This window comes from Notolepis coatsorum (assembly GCF_963971535.1).
Source record: "Notolepis coatsorum genome assembly, chromosome: 19".
Taxonomy (NCBI): domain Eukaryota; kingdom Metazoa; phylum Chordata; class Actinopteri; order Aulopiformes; family Paralepididae; genus Notolepis; species Notolepis coatsorum.
In genome coordinates, this window is record NC_140183.1 from 39,941,023 (window position 1) to 39,952,921 (window position 11,899).

Sequence of the window (11,899 nt, forward strand, 5' to 3'; positions counted from 1 at the left end):
CAGTTAGCCAGGTACGAGGAACAGGGCCCTGGTTAAGCCTAGGTATCTCATAGATACTTGGAACCAAGACTGCAATGCCCATAAAGAATTTCAAATGATTTTGTCATGCAGGCAGCTGATTGACGCAGTGGGCAAGGCGCTCGCCTCTAACGCAGGAGACGCTGGGTTCGAGCCCAGCTCTCGACGTTGCTACCGGCTGGCCGTTCATACTAACACAATTGGCAAGTGTTAGAGGGTGGGAAAGCCGGTGGGTGGGGATTTGACGTTGTGGACAGCAACTCCTACAGGTCGGTTTGGTGATGCCGGTGCGACGGAAGCAGGAAGTGACGGGGGCAGCGTGAGCCTCCCATGCGTTACTCCTCGCCACTGAGAGTTCTAGTTGCTGCGGCGAAAAGATGCGACAGGCTGCCTCGTGTACCGGAGGGGACACGTGATGCAAGGCTTCTGTCCTCACTACAGCCGACCAGTGGGAGGCATAGTCTAGCAACGTTCAAGACAGGGGAGGGAAGAATTGGATATACGAAATTGGGATGGGAGAAAAATTGAAAATAGAAAATGGGGAGAAAAAGTGGATCAATTTTTTTAATTTGTCATGCCTTCAAGCACCTCAGGATTCTAACCAGACCAGTAGATATGAGTTCTAACTCAGCTAGACCAATCAGCAAAAACCCGACAGAACATTACAAACAAACATTAATGAGGAACAATCAATGTTTAGATTCATACTGACTTAATATTTTGACTACATATTAAGATGCAACAAAAAGGAAACATCACAAACCCATGAAAAATAAGTGATAACGAGCATCACTTCCTTGACCTCAAGCTATGTTACTACACAACAGTCCTCCAACTCCAGCCGTGTTATTATGAAGGGGTCCTCCTATGCCGTGTCCCCCAGCCCCCCCGAGCAGATCTGTGTTATGAAGGGGTCCTCCTATGCCGTGTCCCCCAGCCCCCCCGAGCAGGTCTGTGTTATGAAGGGGTCCTCCTATGCTGTGTCCCCCAGCCCCCCCGAGCAGGTCTGTGTTATGAAGGGGTCCTCCTATGCCGTGTCCCCCAGCCCCCCTGAGCAGGTCTGTGTTATGAAGGGGTCCTATGCTGTGTCCCCCAGCCCCCCCGAGCAGGTCTGTGTTATGAAGGGGTCCTATGCTGTGTCCCCCAGCCCCCCCGAGCAGGTCTGTGTTATGAAGGGGTCCTATGCTGTGTCCCCCAGCCCCCCCGAGCAGATCTGTGTTATGAAGGGGTCCTATGCTGTGTCCCCCAGCCCCCCCGAGCAGGTCTGTGTTATGAAGGGGTCCTCCTATGCCGTGTCCCCCAGCCCCCCCGAGCAGGTCTGTGTTATGAAGGGATCCTCCTATGCCGTGTCCCCCAATCCCCCCAAACAGGTCTATGTTATTATGAAGGGGTCCTCCTATGCTGTGTCCCCCAGCCCCCCCAAGCAGGTCTATGTTATTATGAAGGGGTCCTCCTATGCTGTGTCCCCCAGCACCCCCAAGTAGGTCTATGTTATTATGAAGGGGTCCTCCTATGCCATGTCCCCCAGCCGCCCCAAGCAGGTCCGTGTTCTGGAGGAAATGGCCAAGTCCTATGGGGTCCACCTGGAGACGGGCCATCTTCCGAGCGTAATACCTCTTGGACGCCGCCCTCCACGCCTCCCTCTGCAGGGTCTGGGTCTCCTCAGGTAATTCGGAGATCAACGTCGTCTTCTTCTTCTTCTCCGGCAGCGGGACAGGTGGTGGTTGTGGCCGTGGCAAGAACGTGTTCTGGGGGAAATGGATGTACTGCGTGGGGTTGGGCTGTTGGCGGGCCACTTTACGAGCGTAATACCGCCTGGACGCCGCTCTCCAGGCTGCTCTCTTCAGACGCTGGGTCTCCTCAGGCAGCTCCGACATCGGTACACTCCTCTTAAAGTTCCTGGGAATGATCACACATACGATCATGTCAAGTCAAGTCAAGTCAGTTTTATTTGTATAGCACATTTCCAGGCAGCGGTAGCTGACACCAAAGTGCTTCACAAGCAGGTTGATAAAAACAAATTAGTGTGAGGCAAGGTATAAGATTAAAAGAAAGAAAATATAAAAAAAAAAACATGGCAAAGCAATGAAAGCAACAAAACAAACAATATGGTGCAAGATATAAGATTAAAAACATAATAAAGCAATGAAAGTAATAAAAACTGGTAGGACACAGTAAAACAAAGAGGATAGAAGGGTCAGGGGTCTAGTGGTTGGTAGTTAAGTAGGGGGGAAGGCCAAGGAGAACAGGTAGGTTTTCAAGAGTGATTTAAAAGCCTGTACGGTCTGGGCAGTCCGTACGCTGAGGGGGAGGCTGTTCCACAGTCTAGGCGCTGCGGAGGAGAAGGCTCTGTCTCCCCTAGTTTTGAGCCTGGTTCTGGGTACCACCAATAGCATCTGGTCAGCTGATCTGAGGGATCGGTGGGGGGTGTGGCGGTGCAGGAGCTCGGACAGATAGGAGGGAGCCGTGCCATTTAATGATTTAAAATTGATTTATTTCAATGTATATGCCACGTAGACCATGGCAAGTCACTACAGGTGCAAAATATCATTATTGAAATTATTTTGACTGATATTACAGTTCCGATAGAAGAGTTTTAATATAATTAAGTTAAGTCCAATTTTAAGTGTTCATTCTTGTTAACACTAAGTAGCTCAACAATAGTACATTGTGGAGGAATATCCCCAATTGGACAATAGACTTACCACCACTGACAAATCTACTATTTAGTATTTCTAGGCGTGTCAGATGTTTGTCATTCTAACTACTTTACTAGTATTATAAAACTACTACCATATAAAAATGTAATTTCCTGTATGCTCACATTCCATGTGACATTAAGATAGTGATTTCCATATTGCAATATCAATAGGAATTCAATATTCACGGGCGGCTACGTGGCGTAGTGGGCAAGGCGCTCACCACGAATTACATTGCTTTCAGTTTAGCTGGTCGTTCATACTAATACACATTGGCCGTATTAGGGGGTGGGAAACTGATGGGTGGGGATCGGGCGTTGTGGACAGCGACTCCTACAGGTCGGTTGGTGCGCCTGCGCAGTAGAATCAGGAAGTGTCGGGGGCAGCGTGAGCCTCCCACGCGTTACTCCTCGCCACTGAGAGATCGAGCTGCGCAGGTGAAAAGATGCAACTGCTGTTACCTCAAGTACCGGAGGGGACTTGTGCTATGTATGACTTAGTCCACATTGCAGCCGGCTTGTGGGAGGCAAGAAACAGCGTTCGTGACAGGGGAGGGTTGAATTGGATGATACGAAATTGGGATGGGAGAAAATATAGAAAATGGGAGAAAAAGTGAAGAAAAAAAAAAAAAGGGAATTCAATATTCACCACTGTAAGTGTGGTAATAACATGCTCTATACCAGCCGGTAACAGATGCTGCAATGTCAATATGAATACAATGTATAGACATTAAAACAATATAATTACCTGTGGCCTCAATCCACGTGAACTGTTTTTAACGACGACCTGTAGACTTAATGAACTTGAAGGGATATTCACTTCAGCAGTCTTACCTCTATGTAAAGTCATCTATAAATAAGCTAGCGACCACTGCTGTCACCGTCATCTGATGTCAACACCACCATTCCTCATTCACTTCCATTCATTTTGAGGACCACGTCTAAATATCATACTTCTGAATTATAAACAAACAATCAAAGTCAAAGGTACTTGTTTTTGGAATTAATGTTCCAACTAATGATGCCGTTTTCATATTATGAATATAGAAACTATTTCTCAGTTGAGGTGCAGTTCTAGAATCTTGCTTCCAACAAGGCAGCATATAACCATGGTAACCACTCCCCGGACATTCTGTGTAAGGTAAAGATACACAGCACACTCAGCAACACCAACAACAAATTGACCGGATCTGCTTTCATTTTTCAAAGGTCATAAATCTGTAAAGAAAGACACATCAAACACCAAAACAAACGCGTACCTTTGACTCATAATTGTACATTTTATTTAAATCTGCACAGCAGATTGTTTATACTTCAGAAGTATGATGTTTAGACTTGGTCCCCAAAATGAATGGAAGTGAATGGGGAGCCTGACACGTCACACCCGGGAAGAATGGTGGTGTTGACGATAGGGACGGCAGTGGTCGCTAGCTTACATGTAGATGACTTTAGATAAGAGGTAAAGCTGCTGAAACTTGACAAGTTCTACTAAAGTGAAATATCAATTTAATAACAGTGAAAACCTGTAATATTCTATTCTATATAAACTATCACCCACCTGAGTCGTTCCCCCTCCTTGTAGACGTGGTGTCTGTCTGGGTCAGAATAGAGTCTCTCCCTGAATCTCCTTAGTCTCTCTCTATTCTCCACTTTTCCTAAACAAGGACAAAGAAAACTTTATTTGTATAGCACCTTTCATACAAGAATTGCAGCCCAGTGATCTATACATAAAATAGACATAAGCTCATAAAATGAGCATATAATTGGCATAATTATAGACAGGCCAGATATCACAAATTCTTCTATGAAAGAGAGACATCGAGAGGCTTCGTATCTGATTTTTATCATCAATTACTAACGTCCTCGTATGGAATCCTCCCCCTAGACTCAGTCTGGAGGAGGGATATACCAGACTTGGAAATAGATTTTGATTGGCAAGTCTGGGCAAACGTTCGAATTGCGTCACGTAACCCGGACCATCAACAAATTAATCTTAATTATATTCATAGGACATACCTGACTCCTATAAGATTGAACAGAATGGGACTTAAACAAGACTCCAGATGTTCCTTATGTACAAATGGGGATGATGGTACATTTATGCACATGTATTGGGATTGCCCACCGGTTAAGATATTCTGGAAAGAAGTGTCCCAGCAATTATCAGAATTCTTATTTCTGAACATACCTGTACACCCCTCTGTATTGCTGTTGAATGATGTTTTTCAGTTTGCAGCCCCTATACAGCTAAAGAGACTAGTTTTATCTGGTCTCACAGCTGCTAAAAAGCTGATAGCATCACGATGGTTTCAACCGGAAAAAATTTGCCGGAAGGTATGGATTCTTACCTATCTCGATGTGATTTATCTAGACATTTCTACAGCAAAAATTTTAGGTGTCAGTGAAACCAACATTGCAATCTGGTTAGAATTGGTGGAGAGAATAAAAGCTAGCATATGAATTGTAGTGCCTGGTTAGAAACGAATGAAAATGGATGGATTATCCAAGTGGGGGTCCGGGGGGGGGGGGGGGGGGGTGAGCGAGCAAGAGCATAATATGTAGGGTATTAGATAGCAAGTATTAGGTATATATCTCGTATACTACATTTATAATGATTCAAATGGTGATTTCATTGGATGTTTACTGTTAATGCTTGTGTGTCTAATTTGATGTTATGTTTAAAAAATAATTTAAAAAAGAATAGATAAAAAAAAAAAAAAAAAATTATAGACAGGCATAGAATGAGCAGAACGTTTATATTAAAACCTCCTGGAAAAATCTTAATAGATTAAAGTCATTCAAATCTATACATTCAAACAAATTAAAAAATCACACTGTGGCCATTTTGCACTTAGGTCATGCCCAGATTGGGATTCCACGTGATTACGAAACCTAGCCGCATTTCTCGGAGACGCTCTCTGATTGGCCGACGCCTGTTTCTACACTGGTTAAGCTTAGGCACTCTTCGAAGTTGGTTACGGTTAGAGTTTGTCTTAGAGCATGGCAATAGAACGCCAGGTAGTTTGCAGGCTGTTTGACGTGGAAATGGGCAAAGACACAGCTCGTCATGGATTGGGCAAACGTGTCAGTGGCCAATCAGAGAGCGTCAGTCAGTGCCAATCAGAGAGCGTCTCCGAGAAATGCGGCTAGGTTTGGTAATCACCGGGATTCCTTCTGAATATGGTCAAGTGACAACTTCCAGTATTACAAGAACGACAATATCACCGCACACACAACTTACGGTAACAGTAACTTACTTTTCATGTTGGGAGAGTCTTTGTCTTGACAGGAAGTGTCTGAGCTCTCCTGCTGGTCCACATAGCTCTGTTCACTCATCTCCCATTTTATTAAGACTGTATCAATGTCACAAGGTTCCTCCTTTACTACAAGGCTGTTGACAGACGAGGAGTGATTTGTTTCTTCCGAAAGACCCGGAGCCTCCGAGGACTGGGAAGGGCAGCTCTGTTCAAAAATCATCCGGCTGGAAGCTGGAGGAGGAGGAGGAGGAGGAGGAGGAGCGGTCTCATGGCATAGGGAAGGAACTAGTGAAGGAGCTCTTGCAAAAAGACCTATTTGATTAGAATAGATTCAAATGTATTTTCATCGTACAGCACAACGAAAAGTAGTAGGCATCTAAGCAGAGAGCAAATGTAACAATAAAGTGCATTAACAATATACGTCGTGTACGTGATTACACTGGAATCTATATAAATGAGTACTACGGAGTAATAATGCTATATCTGGTGTATGTACAGGGTTACAATATTATTATGTACAGTGATACAGGTATAAATACACTGATAGTAAACCAGTGGTATAATTATCTAGTAAGAGTAGGTACAGGATATAGATATAGTATATACTATATAGTTATGTAAACAGGAATATATAATGCAGGTATATTCTGACAGGTGTAGATAAATATACAGTAAATATTCATATATATATATGGTATATACAGTATTATTGTACATGGCTATCATACAAAGGAAAGGTATATGTGTAGACTATAGCTTGAGGTAGGTAGTTCAAACTAGTATTAGTGAAGTAAAAAGTAAAAAAAAAAAAAAAAAAAAAGTGATAATGTGATAGCATGTGTGGGGGAGGTAGGCTTTAATTCAAACAGTATTAAACTAACAAGTCACTTTCATGGCCGCGGACACTTCCTAAACAGTGAATAATTATTCTTGCACTGATTCGCAACATATTTTGTTCCTACACAACTAAAAACATCAAAGGATACTCACATGAGATATTCATTTCACACTCTTGCCCTATTGTCATCTCGCTGCCAATGCAGTCGGGCTCAAAGTGGGCTCCCTCCTCTCTGTTGGGCACACTAGCTGTGTCTGGTGGGACATGGTGTCTGCGTTCACTTCCAACCAGTCCACAGATGCACCTCTGTTTGCGTAGGACTTGCAGCTCACGTTCATTCTCTTTTGATCTGCATTCTAGTCGTTGGATGTCTTTGTCCCTGTCGGCTACCATCCTTTGGTATTCCTGCGTTTTGGCACTGTTGACACCGTATAATACGTTTATGATCGAATCGATCGCGATCCTAATAGCATTTTCGACCACAAGAGTTTCGTCCTCACGCAGATGTGGATGCATAATTCGGTTCTGAATTAAACTCATCTTCAAAACCTTGCTAGCTATAGGTTAGCCTACGAGAATGCCAGCAGCTGAACAGCGTGATACTGAATTAAGTACAGATTAACACACGACTCTAGGAGCAAGCTAAACAAAGCTGCATAAATCAATATATAAATAAGTCGTTTAACATAGCTAACAACGAATACGCCAACATAACAAACGAGATGTTTCTACTGCTACAACCATAGAGGCTACGACTAGCTGTCTGCTTGTTTCCTGCGTCTCGCTTCCTTGTCGTCACTCTCATTTGCAAAATGTTGGTGGATTACAGGCCACAGTGCCGTCTGGTGGTATGAATGATTGCTCTGTAGCACTAATATTATAGAAATAAAGTTTGTTATTAACACATTAACTGCCACGCAGTTTGCCCCTCTCTGCCACCACTCTAAGCCTATGGAGATGTTCACCTTCTTTGCAGGGCTATAACTTTTTAAATTGTATTGCTAAATTGACATTACTATGGCCCATTCAACATCGATTATCTATCGTTCAGGATGTAGGAACGTTACTTTTTCATTCAAACATTCATACGAAAATACCGTCTAGAAAATAAGTGTTTTTATCGTTTTCTGCAGTAATTCCTAGAACACTAGTTATAGGCCTAAACGCATATATAGATTATCGATTGCCGTTTATTCGCGATACACGCTATATTAAAAAAATCCCAACTGTATATGATCCTATGTGTCATCATGCACGGAGGAAAGGGGGGGGGGTCGTTTATACTTCCGTGATCGTCAGTAAATGCTTTATGTAGTATGGGTGATATATAGATCCGATCGGTTTGCAGTGAAATAAATAAACAATTGGGATGAAAATAGCGTCAGTGTCCTCTTACCATGCGTCAATGAGACTGGCGGTGAAATATCCCAGGTATAGGCCGTCGATCGCCTAGGTCCATTTCTGGTTTGTATGTCGCAATAAACGCCGAAATCATATCAATTATTAAGTTTATAAAGCTATCCATTATGTACATAATGTCTGTCCGGAGTCCTGCAACAATGTCTGACGGCCGGATGAATTTAATCGACGCACACCCCACCACTTCCTGTTTCGAGTGTAACTCGCCCGACCATCCACCAGGCGGTATTGAGCAGTCGTTGAATTGAGCCGTAGGGTCCAGCTGCAGCGCCGGAGGTGTATATATGAATTATGAATGCCATGGCGAAAAAATGAAATATGATCTCAATAACATCGTACAGCGTGTTCTGGCAGAATTAGCATGGCCAGCAAACACGTTGTACGCCGTTTTTGGCGGTGGATGTGTTAAGAAACTTAAATTGAATAAATCCCCTAAATAGATGGGGTGACCTCGACATTTTATAAAATATTTTTTAAATGTAGAAGTCAACCCATTTATTTCAGGGGATTTACTCTATTTAAGTTTCTTAATAGCATCTTTATAAAGCAACCATATTAATGTTCTCAGCAGAGCTAGCCTCCTTTTTGTTAATGTTTTTATTGAGAACTCCTTCCCTCAGTATTTCCATGTTTAATTACTCTAATCCCAAAGCCCCAGAAAGATGTGTTAATGTTGGATAATTGGCATCCCATCTCCTCATCATCATCAAACCTTTATTTAAAACTCAAAGACCATTGAGGTTGCCCCTATTTACATGAATGATATTGAGTAAACAGACAGATCTAAATAAATAAAGACAAAATCAAAACACAAGATGAAAACAAAGCTAAAAACAGGGGAAATCACCCAAAACAAAAGATAAAAACAAAGAAAATCAGATTGATGTACAGTGATGATTTTGAACTGTGCATAGGTTGGTAAAGTATTGATCTTTAAATTTCAGGAGATGCGTGGGGAACCTTAAGCACAAACCAAGGTCCAACGTTTGAATCTAGCAACATAGCTTACCAATATACAATAAACATTGATTATAAAATAATTGCATTATATCTAGCTAATTACATTATTGATTAATCCCAAAATGCCTTTTTGTCTGGTATACTGTATAATTGATCATATAAGACTCATCCATGATATCTTTAAGACTATTCAGATTTAGTACTAGATAATAGTTCAATTATTTTTCAAGATTATTCGAAATCAGCTGTTCTCAAACTACGGGTTGCGACCCAAAGTGGGGTCGTGGGTAGGTGACAGCGCATTGGCAAGTTTAAAAAAAAAAAAAAAAAAATGTTCTGGCAACATATTTTGGCTAAATATGCCTCGTTTTATAAACGTGTATTGATAACAAAGTGCTGTAATAACATTTTCTAATAAATATGCATGATCAAGTTTAACAACGTGTGCTTTTATTTAGATATTTCTTAATTCCACATTGAAATGATGCAATACATTAAGTGTGGGGTCGCCAAGAAAATTCCTAAATAAAATGGGGTTGTGGTATAAAAAAAAGAGATGTGAAACTGAACCATATACAGTAGAGATGTGAAACTGAACCATATACAGTAGAGATGTGAAACTGAACCATATACAGTAGATGTGAAACTGAACCATATACAGTAGAGATGTGAAACTGAACCAGATACAGTAGAGATGTGAAACCGAACCAGATACAGTAGAGATGTGAAACTGAACCATATACAGTAGAGACTGGACTACTGTAACAGACTCTTCATCAGGATTCCTGGCAAGAGCATCCAAAAGCTGCAATACATCCAAAACAGCGCTGCCAGGATCCTGATGAGAGTCCGTAAACACGATCACATAACCCCCATCCTCCACTCACTACATTGGCTCCCCATCTCATCCCGGATCAATTACAAAATCCTGATGCTCACCCATAACTGCATAAACGGACACGCACCCCTCTACCTTCAGGAAATCATCACTCCACAATCCTCCACCCGTACCCTCGGATCTGGAGGTAGCCTGCTCCTTCGGGTCCCCAATACCCGGCTCTGCACCATGGGTGATCCGAGCCTTCTGCACGGCTGCACCACCCACCATGCCTGTGGAACAGCCTCCCCATCCAGCTGAGGGCACCACAGAGCCTGGAGTCTTTTAAAGCAGGCCTCTGTTAAAAAAAAGGCCTTTGACTGTTAGCTTTTTTAGTTTTTTTTTTTGATATTATTTTATTTTTCTTGTGCCGTTGTTTTGAATTTTCTGTTTATACTATGTTTTTAACTATGTTCTATTTTTATCCTGTATTTAATTTTTTTTACTAAAAATTATTACATTTTTACAAAAAGTGCAATACAAATTCAATTTATTATTATTATTATCATTATTATAGATGTGAAACTGAACCATATACAGTAGAGATGTGAAACTGAACCAGATACAGTAGAGGTGTGAAACTGAACCAGATACAGTAGAGGTGTGAAACTGGCTACACTGATCAGTTCAAGAGTCATAACATCATTTATAAATTCCATCTATAAATCAAAACAATGAACATCTATCAACTTGCCAATGAATCTCAGGGCTGTACGCTAAGCTCTTTCACTAGGGGCACAGAATATTTTTAGGGGCACTTTTTTTTTTAAATAGAAATGTTACCATTATAGTGCAAAAAAATATGTTCCTCCTGCCTCATTACTGTGGTCCTTTTATTTAACATTTAAGTGCTTTTGTTTTCAGGTTTGTATCTTTTATAATGAACCAACTGAAGTATTACCACAGCTGCAAACATTTCTTCTTTCATTGATAACAGTGTATTAACAGTGTTCGGGATGGGTATCGTTAGGATTTTATCGATACTAGTACTCTTATCGATACTGCTTAGCGGTTCGGTACTTTATCGATACTCTTATCGGTTATTTTCTTATTATTTTGCAAGATTTTTTTAATTTTTTATTAAGAACAGAATCGACATTGCCTTATTATTCTTTTATATAACTATATTACTGCACATGGCTACTTTTTGATCAATTAATACAAGCAGTCAGATAAATTAACTATTTTGGGACTTTCTATTTTATTTAGAAAGTTCTTAAATCAGAATGTCCCACCCAATACTCAGCTGTTAAAAACGGTTCAATACTCAAATACATTTTATTAGTAGAGATACTTTTAGAACAATAGCCTGATGCTGTATTTTCCATGAGTTGAGTGGACGCATGACCGGAGCAGTGTGTGTGTGTGTGTGTGAGCACACGCTTTGCGTAGTGTCAGCTGAACTCGCATCAAACAAGGCAGGGAAATAGTCAGACAGACATCCCAGAATTATTTCATAATACAAAGTTTCTGAATGGATATTTGGATTAAACCAAGTTGTATGCTGTGATGAGTCTTTCCCCACGGAACACAAGTTACTTAACATTACACGGGTCGCGCTATCTAACGATAGCCTTTTCGAACGTTTAGTTTTCTCCGCTCTGCTTCAGCACAGACCTCTCAAGTACCCTGTGTGAGTGTGAGCGTTTTAGTGTGTAACTAAGCCCCGCTCCTGATCGGGCAGACGGAGAGAGACCGAGGGAGAAGAGATATAGAAAACGGCCAACAAGATTTGCAACGTTTAAATTCCTCGGAAAAAAAGGAGTGAAATGCGAATGAGAGGGTTGAAATCAGTACTTGCAAAGGTGCGCGCAAATATTTTTCTCTACTCA

The 11,899-nt window shown here is 41.6% G+C and overlaps 1 protein-coding gene across 1 annotated transcript; it reads right to left on the reverse strand.

Annotated features, from left to right (window-relative positions):
• Positions 1–821: 821 nt before the first annotated feature.
• LOC311246466 (uncharacterized protein) lies at positions 822–7,565 on the reverse strand (the record flags this gene model as incomplete). Its single annotated transcript, XM_084336620.1, has 4 exons — positions 6,964–7,565; positions 5,974–6,285; positions 4,275–4,371; positions 822–1,917 (listed from the first exon to the last, which is right to left on the reverse strand). The coding sequence occupies exons 1-4, from the start codon at positions 7,349–7,351 to the stop codon at positions 822–824; spliced, it is 1,893 nt and encodes a 630-aa protein (XP_084192746.1). The 5' UTR covers positions 7,352–7,565.
• Between the last annotated feature and the right edge of the window lie 4,334 nt (positions 7,566–11,899).